General features: G+C 50.7%; 2 protein-coding genes across 7 annotated transcripts; one reads left to right on the forward strand and one right to left on the reverse strand.

The window, feature by feature from the left end:
* Nucleotides 1–194: 194 nt before the first annotated feature.
* Nucleotides 195–8,180, reverse strand: LOC144719333 (coiled-coil-helix-coiled-coil-helix domain-containing protein 2-like). Its single transcript, XM_078595187.1, has 5 exons — nt 7,428–8,180; nt 4,850–5,075; nt 3,031–3,235; nt 2,081–2,228; nt 195–1,360 (listed from the first exon to the last, which is right to left on the reverse strand). The coding sequence occupies exons 2-5, from the start codon at nt 5,053–5,055 to the stop codon at nt 1,350–1,352; spliced, it is 570 nt and encodes a 189-aa protein (XP_078451313.1). The 5' UTR covers nt 5,056–5,075; nt 7,428–8,180; the 3' UTR covers nt 195–1,349.
* On the forward strand, nt 6,399–27,367 carry LOC144719331 (V-type proton ATPase 116 kDa subunit a 2-like). 6 transcript variants are annotated; one of them, XM_078595182.1, is made up of 23 exons: nt 6,399–7,516; nt 8,402–8,518; nt 8,954–9,152; nt 10,727–10,805; nt 11,535–11,632; nt 12,417–12,551; nt 13,474–13,580; nt 14,958–15,084; nt 15,387–15,469; nt 15,778–15,871; nt 16,228–16,386; nt 17,357–17,491; nt 18,239–18,389; nt 19,029–19,168; nt 19,709–19,866; nt 20,599–20,689; nt 21,621–21,739; nt 22,158–22,383; nt 22,866–22,997; nt 23,334–23,477; nt 24,168–24,285; nt 24,747–24,918; nt 25,298–27,367. In XM_078595182.1, exons 3-23 carry the CDS (start codon nt 9,036–9,038, stop codon nt 25,389–25,391), a joined length of 2,679 nt encoding a protein of 892 aa, XP_078451308.1. In that variant the 5' UTR covers nt 6,399–7,516; nt 8,402–8,518; nt 8,954–9,035; the 3' UTR covers nt 25,392–27,367. The 6 variants fall into 6 exon arrangements, with proteins under 6 accessions (XP_078451308.1, XP_078451311.1, XP_078451307.1 ...); XM_078595185.1 differs by having other exon boundaries at nt 6,399–7,119; XM_078595181.1 differs by lacking the exon at nt 8,402–8,518.
* Nucleotides 27,368–27,898: the final 531 nt, after the last annotated feature.

The raw sequence follows: 27,898 nt of genomic DNA on the forward strand, positions 1-27,898 counted from the left end.
CACACAAGACGTTTCTGTTGGTCTACGCTTTCTTTACCCGACTACATCTCTTATCTTTTTGGCCGTAAATGTGCTCACACGCACTGCAGTTGATGTTTGTTTGTGAGAACTGCAGTCTGTAGTTGGCGATGCGAGTCGCGAATGGGAAAATACGGTCAGATCGTGAAGAAACCACACTCATATACACCACAGGGGATGCTGCAGCTTGAGTTTATTATGACTAACTCCAGGCATGCCATCACAACGTCCATCATCGATTTACCAATGCAAATGTAATTACACAGAGCGTGAATCTCAATGACTGCCAGCAGTAGATGAGTCTTCACTCGATTCGTGCATTCGTTTCATGAGGGAGACTTGCCGATGGTTTGAGATGGATCGGAGATGCACTTGGTTCACACACTGTGCTAGGGTCTCGACGAGCTGAGTTCGACTCCCGGCCAGGACTAAGAGGAGTGGACGACGAGTGATATCCGAACTGGTCCCGGACCGTTCACCCCCACCCACCTCACGATTAGAACCAACCATCATCAGCGTAGTAAAGTATGGTTAAACGACCCCCGAGAACTAGCACATCATTAAAACGGCATTTGTCCAGCAGTAGATTCAAATGGCGCTGTAAATTATTGGTAATAATATTGTCAATATTGCATTGATATTATGGGCACAATACACCATCAACAAATGTCCGGTAACACCAGAACTGAGAAGTGGCCACTTAAATAGCCGGCCATGGGGAGGAGGAAGAGACTAGCTAAACAAACGCTAACCTTCTCATTACTCAAACCAGTTTGACATCCAGCCACCAGTACTAGCCCTTCCACTAGCCATAACTACTCACTCAACCATTAGTACTAGCCGTCCCACTTACCCTCACCAACTACCCACCCAGCCACTAGTACTAGCCCTCCCACTATCCCGAACCAACTATCCACCGAACTACCGCCACTATTATATGTTCGCACTGTGCTAATCGGAGGTGCTCCCACTGACCCTAATTCTTTGCCCCTAACCCCAACTCTGGTCCTTCACAAGGCCCCTTTTCACTTTTTGTTCACTTTTCATTTTTGGTGTTCTCAGCACAGACCTCTCGAAGTCGGGAGGTGGGTCATGCGTGTGTTTGACGGAGATTGGCTCGGTGATTGGCTTGTGTTGGTGTGAGGCCGGCGGTGGTGGTGTGTTGGCTCGTGGGTGTTAGGGTGGCGTGCAGCGCTGTGGTGGCTGTATAAACATGTACACATTCTCATGCCCGTGACATATGTGTGATGTGAGGGGTCCCAATGGCGATGATCGTTGGTGTGAGATCCCCGCTCCTCTGTACTCAGGTCCCAGGGTGATGTGTCACCTTCCTAAATGAGACCTGTCAAGGCAAAGACAATTCATTTATCGTCGAATTTTGTTATCTTTTTCAAATTCATATTCTTCTCTGTTGGCATACTAAAAACAGTGCAACACGAGGCTGGGTGGCTCAGAAGCCAGAGTGCTGAGCTGGCACTGCTGAGATCCTGTGTTTGAATCCAGACAGCTGCCTGTGCTTAAACTGAGTGTAGTTGGTTGATAGTCTCAGCCCCAGAGTCTGGAGTCTGGCACTCAGAACTAGGAATCTAGAGCTCAGATCTGAGAATCTAGAGCCTGGAGCCTAGATCTCAGAAGCTGAAGCTCAGAACCAAACTAAAACTAAACTAAACTTTTATTTTATTTTTCCAGGTAAGGCCCACTGAGCTATATAGCTCTTATTCAGAAGTGACCTGGTCACAAATTATAGCTCAACAAAGTGGATTTATAGCAGCCAAATATTCAAAACACATGCTTATAAATGTGGAAGGAAAACCCAAAGCAGCCGGAGAAAAATCCACACGACCACGGGGATAACACGCAAACTCCAAATATACAGGCGCCAGGGTCGGCATCGAACCCACAACTTCCTGTATATCAGTTGAGGGAGCTAACATCTCGCCACCGTAGCACACAGGAACCTGGAGCTCAGATGCCAGAGTTTGGAGCCTGAAGCCTGTGGAGCTATGCACCAGGGAGCTTGAAACCTGGTGCCTAGAAGCGGACACTTGCAGGATTCACCCACCATGCCCGAGCTTGCAGTGGCGCAGAGCCTCGCCGAGGGAGGCGCACAGGGCCGGGTCCCTCTGTCCCTGCGCGCACTCCATGAACTGCCGCAGCTCCCATAGGCACTGCCCCTCGGCCGGCGTGTCCCTTCCTCCGTCTCCCCCTGCCTGCGGTGGGGGGGGGGGGAGAAACTATTCATGATCTAGCACGAGCAGCGCTTGATTTCACGCTCGATACTTTTTCTGGTCGTGGCTAGGCTGAGCTAAGTACTTGACTATTAATCGCAGCCAAAGTGGGATGAAAACTGGATGTGGTGTCCCGGGTGTGTAAATATTTTCGAAGGCGCTGACCCCGACGGACCCAGCTGAAATGAAGCCCTGTGCACGGGATGTCCACCCGTCGTGTCGTTCACTCGGCACACCCATTTCCAATCCCTCACTAAGAGCAGCCCTTTAAAGGGCAGCCGGTCTGTGTTAAAGTAGAAAGTAATTTATAATTTCCTATCTTTTCCTCTGATTGTTTCCCTGATTGTGCCATCCGTGTTAGAGAACGGCCCACAGAATGAGATATCACAGACCTACCTCTAAGGTTACTTTAAGTGACCTCTGGTCCACACAAGTAGGGGGCAGCACTTGCCCACTTTGCCACAGAGATATAATATTGTCACCACACAATCTAGCCAATATTTGTAATTCCAAAAGCAGCAATTTAGCCAAAGTGCAAAACCAAATAAAATTGATTTGTTTTTGGTGGCGGGTTTAACGACACATATATTTACGCGATCTAACACAAAAAACCCTCTATTATGGATATCAACTTTTATATTATAAATGTCTTGTTAATTCACTGGTGACTTGCTACGCTTGAGAACCCAATGTTTTCAAAGGGGCGGATTTGCCAAATTTAATCTCGACATTCGCAACAACGTGATCCCGACCGACCCACAGATTCCCCATCAAGCCGCGGCACCTGGGGAAGTGCTTCGGAGTGCTGGGCCTCGGTGGCCTCTGAGCCTCCCTTCAGGGCCCCCGTGAGGACGTTCCCCACCACGTGCCCCACGCTGGACCCGATGGCCACCCCGGCCGCGGTGCTCGCCATCTGAGCCAGAAGGCTCGGCTGCTGGGGGGCGGCGGGCGGTGGCGGGAGAGGCTGGAGAGGCGGGTGAGGGTAGGGGCTGAGAGGTAGAGAGAGCGAGAGTGGTTCACACAAACACGTAGGTTTACGTCCATTGATTAGCAGCTAGGCGCATGGGTCAGCGTATACAGTACTTGCACACATAGGGCGTGCATTTTAGAGAAAATGCATGCCGGGTGACTATTGGTAAAGCACCGGAATCACAATTGGAAAGTTGTGAGTTCTAATTGTGCTCACCTCATTGCTATTAAAATGAAATAAGAGCAATTACAGCGAGTTGTCAATCTACTGCTGAATGAAGGTCCTCCCACACTGTCAATCATTTTCAATGACGGATACCCAACACATAGGTGACCCTTACATTGAGTGTTGGTGTCTGAATGGGGTCTTATCTGGGCGAAGGTTGGTGAAGGGGGAGACCCAGGACATGTTAAATATCACTCGCCACCCATGTTAGCCGTGGCCTGAAATCAAACTTAGGTGGCCGGGTTCACAGTGCAGCGTGCGAACCACTCTGCCATCGCTCCATTCAAATGTATCAACTCATCAAAACCAGGCCGAACATTTTCAACCGGGGATAACTTTTGTTCCCCTTTGTCTTTTGATTACTGCAATCGCGTATGTGCAGGTGACATGCTGCATCCGAGCGTGAAATGTGTGGCGCAGCTAATTCCCAGGGCACTAAAATTAGATGGCATGATACATGAAGGGCCCCCCAGAGCTCATTATCCTGAGGTCGAGTGGAGTTCATTTCGGATCACAGTCTCTAGGGATAAAGACCCTCACAGCTGCTCATTAACTACATTTCAGAAACCAGTGAATGGTCTCTCATCAGATTTCTAAAGCTAAGCTGGGGTGCACCTGAATAGTGCTTGGATGGGTGACCGCCCTGCACAAACACGTTGATATAAGCTGCAAGGTTACATTGCGGCCAACAGAGAATGGCACAGCAAATTCCATTGTACTCCGATGTGTATTCTCCCCATCTTCACCAACCCACAATTGACCAGCATGGTGAAGTATGGTCAAATAACCCCCTCAGCATGGGGAGGTCCTTATTCGGCAATGGGATGACAAAGGTGCTATACATGTCCTCCAGGCGTAACCACAAGCTGCATTAAATATGCTTTATAAAAGCGCCTAGTAGATGTAAAACACGAAGGCTCTCTTCAGCTCCTAATCATCTAAGCGTTTACATAAAATAGACAATATAATTACCATATAATATGTAAGGCCCTTTGTCAGTTCAAGTGGCTGTTTGTTCATCCTTCACTACTGATGTTAGCCGTTGCTGGGAATTAAGCTCAGGTCTCTGCGTTTGTAGCGCAGTGTGCGAACCACTGCGCTACATATTACCATCCAGTCTATGATGTATCAAGTCATATTTTGACAATTTTATTCCACGTTTCGCTGGAGAATACAGCCAGCATCATCTGGTGTTAAGAAAGCTCAGCTCTGACACTCAATAGATTACGTGCACGCTCAGCCCGACATTGCAAGCGTAAACTTTCATAGCCAAAGGAAGGCCGTGTTGGATGATTTGGTCGTCATAACGGCAGATATCAAATGGCAATCTATGTGTAAAGACCCCCCGTGCGGCCAAAAACAAACAGCAGGAACGACGACGATGATGATGATGACGACGACGACATACCTGACAGCCCCTGGCGGATCCCCTCTGGACTGGCGAGTTCTGCTCCCACGAAACATAATGGCTTCGTTGCTCAAGATGCCCCCTTTTCCAGTTTGGTACCGGCTGCTGGCCGGTTGGCTGATGCCACGGAGTGTGCCGTCTGTAGCGATGGAGCTGTCCGTCTCAGACTGCTCCCGCGTCGGCGAGACGACGCATCTGTTGGTCATTTCCTCCAAAATCCGATTAGCTGGACATCAAGGGGACATCAAGGGCACATGCAGGAGGGCAGTGTCACTAATGATCTGCCCCGTGCGGCTTAGCCAATAATCGAGAAGGCTCTCAGTCTGCTCCTGTGTGTTCACGTGCGTGCACACGTGCTTCCACCCTTGTCATTCCACTAGCAGATGCGGTTAGTGGGGGTTATTTGACCATACTTCACCAAGCTGGTCAACACGGGTGTGAAATTGGGGGGGTGGGCAGCAAAGACTCGGGAACATGCAGGTACATACGATGTAACAATCGCATTGTCTGCATTGTCCTCTGCTGACAACCACGCAGCCTATAACACCTGTTATGAATGCTAATGGCTTGCAAGATATAATGGGATCAGGCGCATATTCTGGGGGATTTGGTCACAGCTTTCGGCTGTGCTCGTGCATGGTTCATATGCCTCGTCTGTGTGAAGCCGTGTGCTGGAGCCTCCAAACATTCCATCAACAGCGACAACTTGGCAGGCAGGGCCCTCCTGAAAATGAGTCATGAGACTCGGTTTTTTTTCCCGAGTATAGATTAGTTAACGTCGAACTTGTGTTGGGAGTTCGATTACCGGTAATTAGTTACTACATCTAGCTCCAAACGTGTGTTTAGAGTAGAGTTGCCACCTGTCCCTGATTTTCCCAGACCGTCCCTTTTCTGTTAGAAGTTTTCCTGTGAAAGCTGCAAGGCCCCCGATCATGTACGCAGCTCACAAGCGGCAACGCCTCGTCACACAAGCTCAACTCAACCCCATCTTCGCGGTTGTTCATCTTTGACCGTGAACACGGATCGTCGTCGAATGTGTCTTGCGTGCACGCAGTGTTTAGCACACTGCTGGGCTGTGAAATCGGCAATCTGGGTTCAATGCAGTAAATGGCAGTGGTGTCGGTGATGGTGGTAACCGTGGTGGAGTTGGTGATTATTATGGTGGTGGTGGAGTCGGTGATTGTAGTGGTGGTGGAGTCAGTGGTTGTGGTGGCTGTGATGGTGTAGTTGGTGATTGTAGTGGTGGAGTTGGTGATTGTGGTGGTGGAATCGATGATTGTGGTGGTGGAGTTGGTGATTGTGGTGGTTGTGATGGAGTTGGTGGTTGTGGTGGTGATTGCGGTGGTTGTGGAGTTGGTGGTGATGATGATGTGGCGGTGGACGGTGTTGATTGTGTTGCCCCCCCCACCTACCACCACGATTGAAAACACACGCCTCTGCGCGCCTTTGTTGTGAGACAGAGGCGATGGCTCAGAGAAAGGAAACCTCGCGAGAGGAAGGCGTCTCGCGATAGCAGCGCGAGGCGGAAGCGATGCGGGGTGGAGCCCCGCCCCCTTCACCTCCTCCCCCTCACCCCCTCCCTGCTGCCGCGTCACGACAGGAGTCACCTCGTTCGCTCTCATCTCACTCGCACCCCTCACCACTACTCACCACAAGCTACCCCTCACCTCGTCACCACAAGCTACCCCTCACCACTCACCTCGTCACCACCACTACTCACCTCGTCACTACAAGCTACCCCTCACCACTCACCTCGTCACCACAAGCTACTCAACTCGTCACCACAAGCTACCCCTCACCACTCACCTCGTCACTACAAGCTACCCCTCACTACTCACCACCACTACTCACCTCGTCACTACAAGCTACCCCTCACCACTACTCACCACAAGCTACTCAACTCATCACCACAAGCTACCCCTCACTACTCACCTCGTCACAAGCTACTCACCTCGTCACCACCCCTCACCACTCACCTCATCACCACCCCTCACCACAAGCTACCCCTCACCACTCACCTCATCACCACAAGCTACTCCACACTACTACTCACCTCGTCACCACCACTACTCACCACTCACCTCATCACCACCCCTCACCACAAGCTACCACTCACTACTCACCTCGTCACCACAAGCTACTCCACACGACATCTAATTGCTACTCACCTCCTTACTACGAAATATTCTTCACCGGTTACAACAAGATAACACGCGCTGACAACCTCCACTACCTCGCCAGTCACCATCACGGCGAGTGCCCATTGACAGGTCACGACGGCGCCCTGCCTCCTCGTTACACTCACCACCTCGTGACACACACCTCGTTACACACACCTCGTTACCTTGTTACACACACACAACCTCGTGACACACACCTCGTTACACACCACACCTCGTTACACACCACACCTCGTTACACACACCTCGTTACACACACACAACCTCGTGACACACACCTCGTTACACACACCTCGTGACACACACACACCTCTTTACACACACGCCACCTCGTTACACACACCACCTCGTTACACACACACCTCGTGACACACACACCTCGTGACACACACACACACCTCGTTACTGTCGTGCTCACGGAATCCTCGTCACTTTACGCCTCCACTGCCCGCGACTGCAGCGACGTTGCGCGCGACTCGCCACTCAAGTTGGTCGCTGCGCGCAATCGGCCTCGCTCAACCATCGCCAAAACAACGACACTGACACACGAGCTACTGTACACCTAGCTACTGTACACCGTCGCCCACTATACAGTACACCTACCTACAGTACATCGTCACCCACTGTACAGTACACCTGCAGTACACTACAATACAGCACGCGCTGTGACCGGCAGCACAACAGCGATGTTGCACAGAACACGCCAGACGGCACGCTGCTCGTACTGTAAACACGTGCGCTGCTAGACATCTGTACTACACGCAATCACGAAACCATACTGTACGCACTGTACATGTGTTATCTTCTTCTTTGCGTGCGTGGACTGCATCGCACTGTACTCTGCGCACTGTACTCGAGTACTGTACTCTGCGCACTGTACTCGAGTACAGTACATTGGCGTCCGTCGCCGCGGTTCAGAGTTTTTGAATTGACGGCTTCACTGCCCGGCAAGGCCTCAACTCTTAACGTTCTGACCCAGCCCCTTATAGCTCATCGGATTCCTCCAGTATAAATACTGATTCTGATTGTTGTTGCTGTGTCATCCCAGTCGAGAATTATCGGGTGTACTCTGTTTTCACATTTGAACCCTGACTTCACAGGACCCTCGACTGCGAAGCGTACTGCGCGTGGTATCTTTATTTATGGTTCATACCCCACCGCTCCCCACATCGTAGTATTAATCAGGGCGGCCGCTGTAGTCGAACCGTGACCCCGGCGATGCTGTATCCACCGGCAATAATCGCCGCTCTACGTGGCTCTGGGGAGGGGAGCCACACTTAGACACACGTCTCTAGAACGACGTGAGAGCCCACATCATTGAGCCTCATCAAGCAGTTCAACCGGCTCTGTGAAATATTTGCGCGCCTGGTAGAACGTCAAGAGGACATCTCAGTCTGGCTGTGGCGACGAGTCACGCGCCACCTACTCCTGACTGCCAGCGATACCCGAAACACATTCGGTGATATGCGAGTCGGCAACTTCTGTAACGGTGCGTGTCGTTAGCCTCGATTAATACACTTTGGTTGATCCACTGCTGGATGAAGGCCTCTCCAAGCTTTGCCACGTAGGATGTTCGTTTCGGATATCACTCACCACTCGTGTTAGCCGTGGCTAGGAATCAAACTCGGGCAGCCGGGTTTTCAGCTAACCACTTCTTCACTCGTCACAAGTGTAACTCGGTTTTTCTCAACTCCAATTTTCGTAGTCTCCCATCATTCTTCATTGTTGTGCCTAAACATATTTCCTCTCCATATACAAGTGATTCCATGCCACACTGCACACATGTACAGTAGCATTTTACATTTTCCCCATCGCCAGATTTTACTTTTCATCCAAGACGCACGCTGTCTTGCCACGCGTTCACAGGTGGTTTTAACTAACCCACTTGCTGTGCTATCTCGTTAACGCTGCACGCGTGCCACAGGAATCCAGCCTCGGCTGGAGCACCACCAGCTAGGAGGAGGAGGAGGTGAAGGAGGTGGTGGTGGTGGCCACCAGTAGCAGAGATGGGCTCCATATTCCGCAGCGAGGAGATGTGCTTGGCCCAGCTGTTCCTGCAGGACGGCACCGCCTACAGCTGCATGAGCGAGCTGGGAGAGATGGGTCTGGTGGAGTTCAGAGATGTATGTACAGCTCCAGTCTAAAACGGTCTCTCAAGTGCGTTACCAATGCGACCGCATCTCAAACCTCTTTGCCGACTGCAAGGCATTCATTTCTGTTGACCAATGTCACGATTCGCAATTTCTCTTCTGGGTTAGATCGTGTGGGTAATAGAAAGTTAATTCAAATAGGAATTAGAAAGGGCTGCTAATGGGGAAGGACAGCCCAAGGCAGGTCTGTGATTGGACAAAAATATGGGCTATGATTGGGTGAGTATCTTCAGAGATGGTTAAGCTTTAATCTCTGTTTTCTTCCCTGCATCTGTGGGGACAGTCACTCGCTTTTTGTTTTGAGTGCACGGGAGAATCCTAGGGGGGAGGAGGAGGAGGACGGTGCAGGGAATATCACTCCATCTCTGCGGTGCACGTGCTCTTGAGCCACGATGCCCAGCTCGGCTTGAACTTTTGCCCAATGAGGGCAGAAACCAAAGGGGAAACAAGAATCCACACGGTAGCAAACTGCGCGAGTGGAACTTGGTGATTAGGTGTTGACTTAGTAAAAATAAAACCACAGGCTTTGGCGATTGTGATATTGTACAGGCATCAGCGTTATTGGCAATGGTGACATCTTGACCTTCTGATGCATGGATTCTAAACTGTTTATAAATGCTGATAATGTTCAATGGGGTTGAACGGTGGTGCAATAGCTCACGCACTGCACTATGCGCCCTATGACCTAAGTTTGATTCCTGATCACGGCTCATGAGTGGTGATTGATATCAGAACCTGGGCTTCCCCTTCACCAAGCCACACTGACCAGCATGGTGAAGTATGGTAAAATAACTTCCTTGACTGACAGTTTACAAAGGTCTTCAACCAACATTTAATTGACAAAGATCTGTAAATTATTATTATTATTATGTTGAATGGTCCCGAAGGCTTTTCTGTCAAAATCTTCCCTTTCCCCTCACATCCACAAGGACAAAAGTAATTCCGTTGCTAGGATTCTGATGATATATTGTTCATAGACATTCACTACAAACTGTGCTCGCTTGAGGCGGTCTCATTGTGCTGTGGGATATAAAATCACTTTTGGGCATTGTAAAAAATATTGCACCCTGGTTTTCCCACAAAAGCCCAGCGGGTATGTTGTGAATGTGAAAAATTAAAGTTGTTATTTGAGCATCGGAGGCTTATGTCAAAAGTGATTTGTATCTGCTTGTGCCTTGCGGACCAGTGGTGAGTGTGTGCGTTTGGAGTGGGGGGGCGATGGCGCAGTGGTTAGCGCACTGTGCTACCAACCTGGCGACTTGAGTTCTCTTCCGGGCCATGGCTAATGTCAGTGGCGAGGGGTTTTTGTAACCGGTCCTGGGCCTTCCACCAGCTCAACCCAGCCTTAAATGAGTACCCAGAGTTGCGTGTAAGCATCGCCACTGGCGAAGACGAAGGCGGCCGAGCATGGTTCTGCCCACACCACCGGCTTGTGCGTCATGCCGGTCATAGTGGATTGTTGCTCACAGCACGTGCCCCAGCAATTTTTACGGCTATAACGAGAGCTTTGTCATTTGCCTCTTGTGTGTCATGTGCTTGGTCTTCAGTTGAACGCACAAGTGAGCGCCTTTCAGCGGAAGCACGTGGCGGACATCAGGAGGTGCGAGGACATGGAGAAAATTCTCAGTGAGTGTAATTGTGGAAAATTAGGGACTTGTGGTTTATGTTTTCCTAGCTTCACAGGATGGAATACTTCATATACTTGCCAAACATTTATATTTCTTGCAACTGTCTTGGCTCAATTGTGATGTTTGCATTCATGGCTTGGTTTTAACTTGCATTATATTCAGGTTTATTGAGAACATAAGACGTGATCATCATCAGCCATGATCACTCCACTGCTGGGTGGTCTCCCCAAGTCATCATCCATATCTCAAATTTTTGCGATGAAGCAATCCACCTGACACCTGCACACAAACTGATTTCCTCACTCCATATCCAGAGTGGATGCCGTGTTGTTATCGACCATCATGCCTGCCCAAAAACCCGCTTTTATTCATTAAGAAGCACACGTCTGTTTTCCCACATAAACAATACACTTTTGTTTTTAAATGAATTGCTGCTGAAAAAATGCACTACCAGAAGGGCAGTTCGACCGACGGCACGTGTTAAAATAAATACTTTACTTTATGCGCAGAGAAAGATGTGGGAGGAGGGCACAAAATTTGTGTTTTTACTTCTCTTCTCCACACCGCCGCTAATGACCGTTTCCTGTTACTTTTCTCAACGGTCAATCCGATGTCTCTCACTTGTTTTTCTGATCCCTTGCGTTGGTGTCTCTCAACGTGATGACAAACGGTAACGGCATGCTTTATTTGCCCGTGTCTCCGCCTGCCCCTGTCGGCCATCGCCCAGACTACATCGAGAAGGAGATCACGAAGGCCGGCGTCGCACTGCCTCTGACGAGTGGGAATCCCCGCGCTCCTCTGGCCCGTGACTTGCTGCAGATACAGGTCCGTCTTCGCTGTGTCAGCCAGGGCTGTCCGGTCTGTTGATACTCTCGAATCATTGTCATCCTCATCATCCATTATCGATCCGCTGCAGGAGGCAGACTGCTAATTCTTATGCAGCTATGTGTAAATGATCGCATTGAGTAGATGGTCGTGAGGAGGCTGGAGTAGAGGGAGAAGTAATGAGCACGGGTTGAACACGAGAGATTAATGGTCAGTCCCAACATCGGTGAGTGAAACTGATGGGAACAGTGACCGTGGTTGTGGCAACGCTTGTGTCTCACACCAAGAAGCTCCTGAGTTCGATTCGTGACTCGGGTGCCTTTCTGTATGGAGCTTTATGTTCTCCGCTGCTCTCTGGGTTTCCTCGGGGTTATTCGGTTTACTCCTATAGCTCAAAAAAAATCCCATACAATGTAACTGGTATTGGCCAGACATCCCATATGAGCTCGTCAAGGCTGAAACTGATCAAACATATGGAAATGCAAATAACCAGCGTGGTGAAGTGTATTTATTACCTGTGAACTGGGATTACAATTTTTTTCAGAAGGGTTATCTAGTTTTCACAATCGGGGGCCGTGTTGCTATTTGGGATTACACGTAGCAACGTCGCCCCCTTACCGCAAACAAACTTTGCAGGACCCTTCTGAAAAAAGAATCGTAAGACTCAGGATGGCTTTGCTGCTGGGATTAACAAATCATAGATTAGAGGGAGGTACAGACTAGACGGAGGATTATTTGTCGTCGTGTTTACGCGTGCGCGCACCGCTGCGCGCGTGTGGCTCAGACGGAGTCGGAGAAGCTCGAGGGGGACCTGCGCGAGGTGAGCCGCAACCAGGACACGCTGCGGCACAACCGCCTCGAGCTGGAGGAGTACTCGCACGTGCTGCGCATCTCCGAGGCTTTCCGGGACCAGTCCGAGGTGCCATCACCCATGCTCCACACGGCTCTCCACCTCCACCCCCACCCCATCCCTCCCGCCTTATCCCCCCCCCCGTCCCCACCTTCTGCTCCACTCCCCACCCGCACGCCGCATCTCACCCGGCGTCATTTCACATGAAATTTATGGGCAAATGTGATTGATGGAAATCGTCAAAAAGAATTGTGATGGGTTGAAAGTTTTGATTTGCATGCACACAGGCATATGAGCTCGTCAAGGCTGAAACTGATAAAACAAATGGATATGCAAATAACCAGCGTGGTGAAGTATGGTGAAATAACCCTTTTGTCAATCCAGCAGTGGATTGACAAAAGGGCGGTATATGCCCACACAATTAACTTACGACTGTCAAACCATTGCCCTCTACTCACAGGCTCATGCCCACTTGCAGCCCGGTGCCCAGTCAACTCGTGCCAAAAAGGGACAGCTGCCAATGGGGGTCCCCTTGGAATGTTTGAGATGAGATGCGATAGAAGGCACTTTGAGTTGCTCAGACATTTACGCTCTATAAATGCAGAGTTCAATATGATAAAAATGATACGAATTTGACTTATTTCTTGGTTCTTTCGGTAAAGTCACGTAGAAGGGAAATAATAAAATAATAAAAATTCTCACGACGTTTCGGCCACAACGCAAGCAGCCATCCTCAGGTGAAGAACAGGTCTGTCGGAAAGACAGACCGTATTTTATTGTTTTATTTTTATTATTTTATTATTTCCCTTCTACGTGACTTTACCGAAAGAACCAAGAAGATGAATCCCTGCAGTCACGAAAGCTTTAAATCGGAATGTGACTTATTCAATAAAATAGAAATTGGTGGGAGTTGCCTGTCAACGTGAAATGCCACCCGCTGGATCAGCTGGTCCGTGGCCTCTCCATCGTGTTCTCTCTTCCTACCGTGCAGGAGAAAATTATCGAGCAGACATCCAGCGAGTACGAGGAATTTCCGTCGGTGGAAAAGGAGCCGCTGGTGAACTCTGGGCTTGTGCAGCGCCTGGGAGCCCGACTAAGGTATGGCCGCGAGCTCGCTCTCCCGTCGCGGTCCAAGTCGCAGAGCAGTTTCCTGCTCTGCTCGAATTACCATTAAGGCATTGGCACTCCCCTCCAGTTGATGACCCTGCAGAGCCAGCGGTGGAAATTATGCGGACCTGAGACAGGAGCGAGCCTCTCCTTAAGAAAACCGCTGATGACTTTCCCAGCAAAGTTGTACTCATCTTATCCATCCTAGAGGAATGAGTCAACCCCCCCAACCGGGATTAGAACTTGCAACCTTTCTGATTGCTAGCCGCTAGCTCTACTGCCGATCCACTTGCTATTCACGTGCAGTTAAGCCAGTGCATGCTGGTTGCACGCATCTGCAACATTCTACTGAATGATAATAGGGTTTTTCTCTTTCTGGCAATATTTCCAGAAAGGGCATAACCCTATTATCATCATTTAATACTGGCAAAGGAGGTCTCATGATTCGACTGAATGTCTTCCCTCCGAAATATTTTACTTGATACCATTTTTTTACCTGCATAATTCCTTGAGATAGAAAATGTCATTTTGTCGGGTTGTCCAGGGTGTCAAGTGACGTAGCAAACACACAAGGACACGTATACAAACATATTAAATCTATAACTTACACAGCCTACATGATGTAATGAACATCACACTGCAGTCAAACGCATAAACAAAAACAGAATTGCAGAAGTTTATTACATGGTACATCATCATGAGCCTATATGCCCTGCCATGAAGATTTTATCGTTATAACTATAACGCTGTACTTTGCAGAGGTGTGGACTCGAGTCATGCGACTTGGACTCGAGTCAGACTCGAGTCATGATTTTGATGACTTCAGACTCGACTTGGACTTGCCTCATCTTTGACTCGACTTGACTCGGGACTCGAGAGCAAAGACTTGAGACTTACTTGTGACTTGCATAACAATGACTTTGTCCCACCTCTGGTACTTTGACATGTTATAAACACTGCGCCACCTCTCCACCCCCCATGAAGTATGAAGGTTTATTATTAAAATAGTCCAGCAGAATTTATTGTTTTAATTCTGCTTCACATCCCCTGCCCATTGCAGGGAAACGGTATGTAGATGACGTGGCTCCAGCTCCTCTCTAATGGACCAGGTCGATGGGGGGGCAGTAGAACTGTGGTGTGGGGGGCAAACAACCGTCAGAGTGATTCACCACTAAGGGGGAGAGTGACACCCTCGGTGGTGCCAAAGGGGGGGGACACTTTGTGGTGCAGGGCCCACCCCAGCAGCCCGCTAGCGCTGGCCCTGAGATGACAGCTGTTCTCTTCATCGGTGTGTGCGTGCTTCCGCGTGTGTGTGCGCGTGTGTGTGCGTGCGTATGTATGCGTGTGTGCGTGTTTGTGCGCGCGCAGCTTCATTGCGGGCGTGGTGCACCCCGGCAAGGTGGCGGCGTTGGAGCGGATGCTGTGGAGGGCCTGCCGTGGCTACATGGTGTTCCACCAGATGCAGATCCCGGAGCCTCTGGAGGACCCCGACTCGGTCTGACTCGCCAACTCTCAATGTCTCACAAAGACAAAGATCCCCCGTGTAGCCTTAATAGACTGTTGGGGCAAGTGCTGTTAGCGAGCACCTATTAAGGCGGGCACGGCACACAGTAGGGTGGGTTGCCAATGCCACGTTTAACCACCTTGGCCTCCCCGCCCCCCCCAGTGGTGAAGTTTACACACTGCACCGGGTACTCATTTGAGGCTGAGTTGACCTTGTGTATTCATATATTCATATACACAAAGGTTATTATGTTCATATTGATCATGGCCTGACATGCGTGGTGTGTGGAACAGGGCGAGAATGTGAACTGGTGCGTCATCCTGGTGTCGTACTGGGGTGAGCAGATCGGCAATAAGGTCCGGATGATCTGCGAATGGTGAGCTCTCACCCTTTCCGATGCATATTGCTCTCCTCCCCCTTCTCTGGTCATCATCATCATCGGCCACGAGCAATCCGCTGCCGGATGAAGACCTCCCCGAGCCGTTGCCATCTCTTAACGATTCTCTCGATCCAATAATCCACCCAGCACCTACACGCGAGATTATTTCATCGCTCCCGTCGCATTCCATCCCCTTGGCCGCCGCTCCGTCATCGTTGTCGACCGTCGCTCAATCGCGACTTCCTAGCGACTCGTGAAACGGAGGATATGTGTCGAGTAACCGTTCCCTTCCCGCTCCCTCCCAGCTACCACTGCCACCTCTACCCGTACCCAGACACGCAGAAGGAGAGGCGAGACTTGCTCATGGGGCTCTTCACGCGCATCGAGGACATAAAAGTGGTGCGTTTCTGGTACACCTCGGAGAGTATCAGCTGTTCGCAACTGAGGAAGGCTTTGTGTCACCGTGTGGATGGATTTTGTGTCACCGTGTGAATGAGTTTGTGCCACTGTCTGAATGGGTTTTGTGCCACTGGATGAGTTTGTGTCAATGTGTGGATGGTTTTGTGTGTGTTTGCGTAGACTGATGACAATCTATTATTACGCCCATGATGCGTGCATCTATTTGTCTTTATGAGATTAGATTATTTTCGATTCATGCAAATTATACGTTAAATGTAAAATTTAGGCTAACAGAGTGAACAAAACTACAAACGGGGGGGGAAATTTTAACAAATAGTTATAATTTCTTATTTCAGATTGGAACATTTCACACCGAGCAGACAGCATCAGCAGTTAATTCCCTGATCCAACAACCCACTAACTCACCCTCGTGGCAGGTGCTGCTGCGCACAGACGATTACCTGCGCCAGATGCTGCTCAAGGCGGTGGACAACATCAGCACCTGGCAGCTCCAGGTGAGCCGAGCGCGTTGGCAGCTCAAGATGTGACTTGATGCCTTGATGACACTGACAATTCGGCACATGCTGAAAGTGCACTCTAAACTAAACTTTTTTTTATTTTACCAGGTAGGCCAACTGAGGTATATAGCTCTTTTTCAGAAGTGACCTGGCCACAAATGATATCTTAACAAAGTGGCCTATCGCGTGGAAATTGATAGCAGCCAAATACTGTAACCGAACGTTGATTATACATGTGCAGGGAAAAACCAGAGGACCCAGAGACAAATCCACGCGATCACGGAGAGAACACACAAACTCCAAATATACAGCTGTCGGGGTCGGGACCGAACCCACGACCTCCTGCTCACCAGGCGAGGAGATAACATCTCGCCACCGCAACACCCCATTCGCGGCAAATCTCCAACCGTTGCTAGTTCTGGCAGGGTCTGGCTTTTTCTGGTGATGTGAGGTCCAGATCCAAGAAATCTTCCCTGATGGTATCTCACGATTTTTTTCTCTCCGCAAAACCTCCATGCATTGGTCCACTGGTGGGTTTGCAAAGGGGGACGAGTAGCAGGTCCAGGTCTGGTGCAGCCATCAGTCGCCACTGATGTTAGCCGTGGCTCGGGATCGAACTCGGGTCGCCAGGTTCACAAGCGCAGTGTGTTAACCACTGCACCCACCGCTCTACCCGTACATTGACGAAAATTCCAAAACAATTTTCATTTTTGTAATACAACCGTGCCTGCATGCGCTGTGCGTGAGCGGGGCTGCGCAGGTGCGCAACATGAATATGATCCCATCTTCTTCCTCTCCCGTCGGCTCAAGAGCCGCGTAAACAATTCGCCGAATAAACTCCCTCCGTCTTTGTCTTCTACCAGCTTTGTTGCTTCGGACATTATTGCATCCTTTTGTCTCTCAGTGTCACCCTTATTACATCAATCCGTCTCGTCGCCTGTCTGCCTCTGCCCGCGGGGCTGCACAGGTGCGCAAGACAAAGGCGATCTACCACGCGCTCAACCTGTGCCGCTACGACGTCACGAACCGCTGCCTCATCGCGGAGGTGTGGTGTCCCACGGCGGACCTGGGCAGCCTGCAGGACGTGCTGCGACAAGTCTCCGTGAGCATCACGAACGAGCACGTGTGCGCGCATCCCTGCCCCACCATCTTTCTAGTGTCTCACTTCGTCACTGAGCAAGCGTGACGGGTGCTTTCCGATCTTCTGCGTCTCTCACGAACGGTACCATCCAGCCGGACACGTCCTTTCGCCAACCGATCCGATTCAATCTTCTCTTCCCTTTCATTTCCCCTGCAGAATCGTGTTTGCCATGTCCTCCAGCTGTGATGACACTCTTTATGTTATGTCCTGAATATGGCCACCTTTCTTGTTTGCAGCCTTTCTCTCTCGGCACCTCCACATTATTCTTTTTGTGACCCCCATCGTCGAAACACCCCCTGATCCTAAATGACCCATGCTGCGTTCATTCAGTCTCCGTGTCAAACGTTATGATATCTGTTTTGCTGCACAATCTACTGGTGCAGATTTATGTTGTATGTACATATGTTGAACTTCTGTCGTACCGTACATAGCCAACCATGCTAATCGGAGGCGCGGGGGAAGGACAACAAACGAAACACAAAATAATTATATTCAGAGCCAAATGTTTAGAGTTCAGAGGATTTATCTATCAGTCATAGAAAGTGGTGAAGTGGGATATGAATATAAAAAGGCACGATTGTTGAATTGAGTTAATAACTAACTACCTGCCCACTGTGCCTTTCGTAATGCCGCTGTACGTGTAACGCCACTCGCTTGCAACGCCACTTGTCTGTAACGTTGCTGTGTGTGTCCGCTGACCGGGCACAGATCCAGGGCGGCGCGTCGCTGCCATCATTCCTGACGCGCATTCCCACGCGCGAGTCTCCGCCCACGCTGTTGCGCACCAACAAGCTGACGGGCGGCTTCCAGGGCATCGTGGACGCTTACGGGGTCGGCAGCTACCGCGAGGTCAACCCAGGTGCGCCAGGACACGTCGCTGTTATATCGACGCTGTCAGACTAGAGTTGAAATCATCGTTAATTTGTTAGCTCTGTCAGTCCGTCCGTAACGGAGGTGGGTGGTGGTGGGTGGGTACCTATTGTAAAGTTGATCCAAAATGAAACAAACTTTAGTGCAAAGTTGTGTTGCTATGAGGGACTTTGCAAACCGGACACATTTATCAAAGGATTTCACAAAACTTGGAGAGACACAAACCAGAGCAAAAATGACGATTTACAAATATGCATACTTGTTTTGCCCCGTCAGCTCCCCAATCTGCTTCCGTATCACTAAATTCAATCCATCCCAAAACAAACGCTCATTGTAAAGTGTAACTGAATCCAAGTGTATGCATGCCTGTATCATGTCTTGTTATTTTAGTCTTTTGGACCTTGCACAAAACTCCTTGTGCTTTCCACAGGCTTATCTATTTACAGTATTTGACAGCTATAAATTTCCACATGATGATAAGCCACTTCGTTGAGCTATCATTTGCGGCCAAGTCGCTTCTGCAACACAGCTATATAGCTCGGTGAGCCTTACCTGGTAAAAAAAAAATGTATAGCTTAAATAGTCATTAGTATGTTTGACATGTGTGTGTGTGTGTGTTGTCTCCCAGCGCCGTACACCATCATCACCTTCCCGTTCCTGTTCGCCGTCATGTTCGGAGATTTTGGCCACGGGATTCTCATGCTGCTCTTTGCGCTGGCCATGGTCATCATGGAGAAGCGTCTAGCACCCAAGGCCGCTGAGAGCGAGGTACTGGCCTAACCGCGAGTGACGATGGGGGTGGCTGGGGAGAGGTGGGTGGGGGGTGTCAGCTTGGGAACGGTCTAATCAGCAGAAGAGGAGTGGGGGGGGGGGTGCATACGGGGAGGTTGAGGTCAGTGGGACGTACCTTGGGAGGTAACCTACGGTGAAATGAACGGCAACACTGTTAAGCAACATTTTTACCCAGGTCTTCTCTTCCAAAATCTAAAGTCTATTTTTGTTTTACCAAAGTAAGGCCTACTGAGATACGTACCTCTTTTTCAGAAGTAACCAGGCCACATATGATAGCTCAACGAAGTGGCTTATCACGTGGACATTTTCTCGCAACCAAATACTCTAAACGCACATTTCTGAATGTGGAGGGAGGAAGCGGAGGACGCAGAGAAAAATCAACATGAGCACAGGAAGAGAGACATGCAAACTCCAAAAATACAGGCGTCAGGGTCGGGAACAAACCGACAACCTCCTGTACACCAGGCGAGTAGTAAATGATGACGACGATGTCTGTGTGTGCGTGTGTGCGTCCAGATCTTCGGCATATTCTTCCAGGGTCGCTACATCGTGCTGCTGATGGGGCTCTTCTCCATCTACACGGGGCTCATCTACAACGACTGCTTCTCCAAGTCGATCGACCTCTTCTCCTCGTCCTGGAACGTGACGGCCATGTACTCATCCGGGCCCTGGACGTACGTGGACATATGCACACACGCGCACGTGCACACACTCACACTGCCTAGAAGCACACACGCACAAAGACAAAGATCCCCCGTTATAGCCTGGACAGACTGTTGGGGCAAGTGCTGTTAGCGAGCACCTATGAAGGACAGCACTGCACACGAGGGGTGGGTGGCCAGCACCGCGCCCAGCCGCCTTTGTTTGCACACTGTACCGGGTAGTCATTTGAGGCGACATAGGGGAGGCCCATTCAGGACCGATTCAGATAATCGTCGCTGTTGATGACCGAGAGCGAGAATCAAACTCGTGTCGCTGGGTTCGTAGCGCAGTGCGCCAACCACTACACTACCGCTCCCCACACACACATGCATACACACATGCACACGCACGAATATACAAGCAGACACACACAGGCACACTCGCACACACGCACATAAGCATTTCAGTCTCAGCTTCATATCAAAGTATCACGGTAAAAGTGCCACTGCCATTCCTTTCTGACGCCACTGTTGGCGGAAGGGGCCTCCACGCGAGGCAGCTCCACGGAGCCCCTGCGGATGGTATTTGGCCTACTTTTCCACCCTAGCCACACGTCGTGGAAAAGGTGGGAGTACCCACACCTTTACTGCACCAACACGCGGCCTGCCGCGAGACTTGACCCTCGTGTAGCCGTTTGTCTTGCCGGGTGGACAGAAGTGGAGGGAGGGAGGGAGGAAGGTGTTAAAATCTGCTTTTTGTCACAGAACGGAGGTCGTGAGGACGAACAAGCTGCTGAGCCTGGACCCCAAGGTGGAGGGGGTATTTAGTGGACCCTACCCCTTCGGCATTGACCCCGTGAGTCACCGCCGCTTCGTGTCACTGCCTCGTGTTGCCCAGTGTTGTGCAATAGCGTGTCCTGTGGAATTGGCCCAAGTCTGTTGGTTCAGTGAATGAACGCAAATAAAGATTTGATCCATCGCAGGGGATGTCACCCCTGCAATACAGTGAAGTTAAACATATATACTTTTAAGTATAATACGATTTGTATCTCTAAAGTGTGCACATACCATATCTAGATTCGATTAGTTTGTGTCATATGTAAACTAAACAATTTTTATTTTACCAGGTAAGGCCCACTAAGCTATGTAGCTCTCTTTCAGAAGCGACCTGGCCACAAATGGTAGCCCAATGAAGTGGCTTATCACGTGGAAATATATAGCAGCCAAATACCATAAGGGCATATTTCTAATGTGGAGGGAAAAACCGGAGGACCCGGAGAAAAATCCACGTAACCACAACGAGAAGATGCAAACTCCATATGTACGGGCATCAGGTTTGGGATTAAACCCACAGCCTCCTGCCTACCAGGCGAGGGAGTTAACATCTCGCCACCGCGGTGCCCATAAATGAGTCTGGTGGGGAGCGGCGGTGCAGCGGTTGACATACTGAGCTATGATCCCAGTTCGCCGAGTTGGATTCTCGGCAAGTGATACCTGAGCTAGCCCTCCACCAGCACTTCATTGACGAGCTCGGTGAAGTATGGTCAAACAACACCGATGACCGACACGGCATGGGGAAATGCCGTCATCCAACAGTGGATTCACAAAGGCTTGTAAAGTATAATAGTGATGATTATTATTACCAACATGTTTCAAACATCCAGTTTTTTTAATTCAAATGACGTCGAATTGTGTTTTAATTGGGGTACTCGTTGCATTTTAAGGGGTTGCTATCCTATTGAAAGGCAATGCACAGGTTATGTGACTTAGGTCTCGTGCGTTTGCAGATCTGGAACCTGGCCGCCAATCGCCTCACGTTCCTCAACTCCTACAAGATGAAGATGTCCATCATTCTGGGCATGGTGCACATGACCTTTGGAGTCATCCTGAGTGTCTTCAACCACCGGTACGGTCGCTCGTTCACACACGTACACACCAGGGAAGTGGGGAGGAGCGGTGGCGTGGTGGCTCGCGCGCTGTACTTTGAACCTGGTTAACCCGAGTTTGATTCTGAGGCACACTGTCATCACCAACCAGCGCCGACTAGCGTAGTAAAGTATGACCAAACAACCATTATGACCGAAAGGCATGGTGGTCGTGGTGATGATGTGTTTTCAGGACACCCCTCAATTCATAGTTCACCACCGCCCACAGCAACACTGTGGTTACAGCCATAAACCACCGCAGTCGTACACCGCAGTCGTACACCACAGCCGTACACCGCAGCTGTACACCGCAGTCGTATACCGCAGTTGTATATCGCAGCCACCACTACCACGCTTGGCTAACCACGTGGTTGCGCGACCGGCACGGCACTGTGGCAGGTTTTTCCGTCGCCCTCTGGATATCTGGCTCGTGTTCATACCAGAGATGGTGTTCATGCTCTTCCTCTTCGGATACCTCGTGCTGATGGTGCTCTACAAGTGGTGCGCGTGGGGTGTGGACGACGCGCAGACCGCTCCCAGCATCCTCATCATCTTCATCAACATGTTCCTCTTCCGCCCCTCGTCCCGGGAAAAGGGCGGCCCGGGCCTGCTCTTTGCGGGACAGGCACGTCGCACCGTCAGACGCGGCCGACCGGCCGGGCGAGCGTGCTGCTGTGACCACACACCACTTCCCTCATGCGCCGTGCGGGTTATCATAGGCGCTCACAATCAGCGCTTGCCCCAACAGTCTATTAAGGCTATACGGGGGATCTTTGTCTTTGTAACCACTCCCCCTTCCCCCTGGGGGAGCAGTAGTGTGGTAGTGCACAGTGCTCAAACCTGGCAACCTGAGTTTGATTCTTACAACAGGCCACAATTAGTGATGAATATCTGGACCAATCAACCACCAAATGTACAGTACCTTCGGTGGTGTATGAACATCAGAATGAGAGAGATATGGTTGGTGGGGCGTGTTTCTGGCCACACCACCTCCCCGTACGCCGTCTCGGCCATTATAGGTGAACACTGCTTGTTTTCACAGCCTGTTGAGGCTACGTAGGGATTTTAAATTTTGTTTGTAATCTATGTTGGTGTGTGCATCCTCAGGAGGGGCTGCAATACTTCCTGATGATGGTGGCCTTGCTGATGGTTCCTCTGCTGCTGCTGGGGAAGCCCTACGTGCTCTATCGCAAGCACATGGTGCAGGCTCGCCACGGCGCCAACTCGCGTCGAGACGGGGTGCGCCAACTCCACAACGCCAAACACAGCGGCGACCGTGGCTCTCGCCAGACGGCCAGACGGCCCACGGCCACCCGGCCACCGAACCACATGGCCACCCGGCCACACGAGCACACGTCCACCGAGCCACACGGCCACCCGGCCACACGAGCACACGTCCACCGGGCCACACGTCCACCGAACCACCTGGCCACACAGCAAGCAAACCTTGACTACCCCCACGGCATGTGGAGGCCCTCATCCAGCAGTGGCATTGACAAAGGGCTGTACGTGTGCATACGTGAAGTGTATCCAATGATAATGCAAGGTTGCGTTTGCCATTTGCTTGTGTGCCAGAGCTCGCAGCGCATACGCAGGTACCAAGAGGAAGAGTACATTCCGCTCATCAACGAGACGGATGATGTGACCGTTTCCATGTTGATGCCGGAGGAGGACACCGAACCCGGTGCGGACGCCGGCGCCGACACCGGCGCCGAGAAGGTGAAGTCACCGCGCGTGCCGCGTTTGTACAACTGTGGCACGACGCGCGACGTAATGCCGCGCGGACACGAGCGTTGGGACACGCGGAGGACGTGTGTGTCGCGGTGCACGCCGACTGCTGTCGCAGGAGGTGTGAACGCGTCGGAGCAAAGGGGCCACTTTTATTTTAAAGGCTTTGTCATTTTGAACATGGTAAGGATTGTGCAGTCGCTTCGTAAAGGTAGACGGATGATCACTCTCCGAATTTTTTGTCCACGAATCTTTGGAAAGGAAAACCAAACAGGCTGCGTCTTTCCGCATTGATCTGAAGACAGATTTCATGACCCGCTGGCCAGGGGGCCAGACGCGGCCTTCGAAGGAAGAGATCGCAGAGCCTTAGACAAGAGATAGATCAGCGAGACGGCAGAGCTGTAGGCAAGAGACGGTTGGTTACGTACGGCGCGAAAGAAGTTCAACATCCGTACATAACGGTCAGTAGGATTAAAGTGATAAAAACGAGTACAGAGTGGCATGGAGACGAGCGATAGAGGTTAGCGGTCACGCGTGTCGACGGTATGAGGTCACGACACCGCCACGCTTGATCCCACGCGGCTCTCGATGTCACCACAGCACTTGCGTGGCACCGCCAAAAAGTGCAGTTGGAGAAGCCCTGCCCTGAGACTCGTCCCCACTCTGTCCGTGTTCCTGTAGTTTGACACCGGCGACACGTTCATGCACCAGGCGATCCACACCATCGAGTACTGCCTGGGCTGCATCTCCAACACGGCCTCCTACCTGCGCCTGTGGGCCCTGAGCCTCGCCCACGCAGGTGCCGTGAGGTTTTCCCGCGTTGTCTCGCCCCGTGTCGTCTCGCCCCGTGTCATCCTCCCACCGTGTCATCCCCCCACCCCCACCTCCCCTTCCCCTGCCCCCCGCCTACTGCCCCGCGCACCCCCCCCCCCCGGCCCGTATTTGTTCGGACCTCTCTGTTGTTTCGCTCGCTTATTTAATAAACTTCCATTTTGTGTTTTCATCGCCGTTGTTAGCTTATTAAAGAGGTCGCTACGGGTCTACCGTGGTGGCCAGCAGAGGGGTACCTCCCGATTAGCGCGGTTGGCTATGTATGGTGCGGAAGAAGTTCAACATACATACATACATACAGGGGTAGTTGAAGTAAAAGCCATTGTACTCCATGCTCCCCCGCCTTCAACAATCCGCACTAACCGGCGTGGTGAAGTATTATTAAATAACAACCACCTCACAGTTGCACCCTACGTTGCGTCCATGCAGAGCTGTCGGAGGTGCTGTGGAACATGGTGATGCGCACCGGACTGAAGCTGCCCAGCTCGGCAGGCGGGCCCCTGCTGGTGCCGGTGTTTGGGTTTTTCGGTTCCCTCACCGTGGTGATCCTGCTTTTCATGGAGGGTCTCTCCGCGTTCCTGCACGCCCTGCGCCTCCACTGGTGAGTCCCGCTCACTTCCCTGCGTCCCCACAAGCCTTGGGGCAGCAGGTTGGCGCAGTGGTAACGCTCGTGCCTCGCTGCAGGAAGAGCCCGGGTTCGATTCCCGACTCGGGTGCCTTTCTGCGTGTCAGCTGCCACCCGCAGCGTAGCCCTGCGTCGGCCTACAACGCCAGTTCATTACTTGGTGGTCACCCCCTCGAGCACCAACCAAGCGCAGCCCTGCTTTAGTTTCCGAGATCTGTTGAGATCGGACGCATCACGGGTGATTTGGTAATGAGGTGGCGATATCACCACTACTACCACCACCTGTTTGTGTATGACGGTTGTAGCTGTGTACTTGGAGCACGTGTGTTTTGTGTGTGTGCGCGTGCGACTGCAGGGTGGAGTTCCAGAACAAGTTCTACTCTGGCATGGGGTACAAGTTCGCTCCTTTCTCCTTCGCAACGATACTGCTGAGAAGCAGACACGCGTGATGACTCCTCGCTCTCTCCGGCATCGTCATAGCACCACCCGTTAAACGGGCACCTTCCCTTTTCCACAAATTCAAATATCGCAACATTTTTAGCGTTGCTTACCCGAGGTCGTTAATTGTCGAGTGTCGTTGATTGACACTTCCATTCGTTGACCGCCGTATTTATGATCGTTCAGACGTGCAAAGTGAAAGGGCTCCGGCGCAGTGCTGCGGAGAGCGCCCCTTGCGCTGTTTTTGCAGTAAAGTCGATGGTGGATGTTGAAAAACGTAGCCCAAAAATATTCTTTGTGCCAAAAGTTATTTTTTTCGGGAATGGGATAATAACAAACTAGGCAGGCATGATTAAAAATATATATTAAATACGTGTAAACTATAGTGTCTTGAGTTTTAGAATAACGAAATATATATGCATACAGGTGATTTGTTTTTAACAAGATTATTTAATTTCCTCTTATTTTTGGAAGTGCATTTTCTTGGCTTCCTGAAGCTGTGAAGACGAGGTGCGAGGTGTACCATTCAGACAATATTGAATCTTGCTCTATTGACAAAGAAAATTTGCAATGTCCACATGAAGATCGTTACACGGAATGTATACGTAATACCACGTTTGCATGCACACATTGCACACAAGTGGCATGTGGCAAGCGCTGCTCAGGTGTTCAGCCACTTCTGCATTGTGCTTAATACACGCCTGGCATACAAGGTAAAGGTGCAGCCCTGCACGTATAACGTTCACGCCACTGCTAGCGGAAGGACCTGTAGAGCCCCTCTAGGAGGTATCCAGACATCTTGAAAGGTGGGAGTAGCCACGCTAACCCCACCAATCGCGACGTGGCGATGGGCCACCTGGCGTGATTTAACTCGATGGAAAAATGTATTGTAATGGAGGTGCTCCATTCTGAACACTTGAACTTGCCACGTTTTCTCTTCTGTATTGCATTGTGTCGATAAACACCGAGTGTTTGTCTTTTGCCAGGGCATGAAGAATACACGGTCCATGGGGACCCTTACAAAAATATGGGGATTCTGTAGAACGGGCTACATATGAATTTGCTTTTGTTTGCATGTGTAGAGTATCTTAAGATTCTCTGCTGAGGCCGTGACACCAATTGCATCAGCCTTGCTAACAGAAATCCATATTGTTTTTAGCAATACAAGTGAATGTACCCTGAAGAGTATGCGGTGACTGACCCGTGTTGGGTCGACGTGGTAAACTTGTTCGCTCATTCCTGGGTGTTCACAAATTGTCGACTTGCCTTATGACGTTTTGTAAAAATACCCCCCGAGTACCGAGACCGATCTCCAAAAACCCGTCGTGGATTTTTGGAAGCTTGTGACCAGTTGCATGAAACAGAATAATGACTTGCAGGGTTTTCTGCAGCACAACAAAATGGTCTCTACGAATACTAACTTCATACCCGTCTTGTTTTCGTAAACTTTGGAAGGGCCAAAATCAAGACTTGGGAAATTTACACAAATTAACTGAAAACTAAAAGTTTTAAAATGTCACCTGTCCGACGCACTCTCGCGTCGTACCGCGTGTCGTGCGCTGCGACGTCCGACGTTTCGCTCCACGTGCTGAGAGCTCCCTCAGGAGCACACATCGGCATGACTGCGCAGTCGACGCACTCGGCAACGTTGTGTGATGGACATTGCGGCAAGGTTTTGAAGCCACACGCGACTTTTGGAAGGGTTGCCGAGCGGTGGTGAGACCCTGTTTCCATTGACGTAAATTAAATAATCTTACAGGAAATGTTCCCTTTGATAATGAGGTTGGTGGGTGGGGGGAGATCATAATTTGTATTATCCAAACGGTTACTATTGCACTTGCATTCATGGGACCTGACCACGTAATCCACATCCCTGGGTCTTGCTTTAACGTCGGAGGTGAGACCGACTTCACGGAATGGTTTGATTTCGTGTCGTCGTTGAAGCGAATTAATAAATGCTAAAACATTTACCGGCTTCGGTAATGAAGTGTTTTGCGATGGGTGAATTTCATTCGGGGATTGGAGCGGTGGTGGTGGTGGTGGTGCGGTGCTTCGATAACCGCGATGTTGCTATCCGGCTACGAGGTTATATTCCGGGCCATGAGTGACCACAGTGGATCGTGCGATCAGAACCGGTTCTGGGTCACGGAACCTTTAAGTCGCAATTCACACACGCACCTATCGCATGCCAAACCTACCAAATAACGACAGCGGGGGTAAACTTGTCGTATTAGCAAATACGCAAATGTGTATTGCATATGCATCATCCCTCAGCCTGATCCAGACCGCTAGCTCAAAAATACATTCCTGCGGAGGGAGCTGGTAGGAACGTTGGGTTGCTCGGTCAATGGCCAGGGTCAACGGTGGCGTGGTGTATTCCGCAAATATGGCCGACTGTGAGGGCGGGCACAAGCCGGCGTGAGTCGGTTAAACGTTGAGTTTTATAAGGGCACCGCGGGGTGACCAGCCCCTCCCCACCCAGCCCCACCCCTCCCAGCCCCACTCAGCCCCTCCCTAC

This window comes from Lampetra planeri, chromosome 6 (assembly GCF_965212315.1).
Source record: "Lampetra planeri chromosome 6, kcLamPlan1.2.h2, whole genome shotgun sequence".
Lineage (NCBI taxonomy): Eukaryota > Metazoa > Chordata > Hyperoartia > Petromyzontiformes > Petromyzontidae > Lampetra > Lampetra planeri.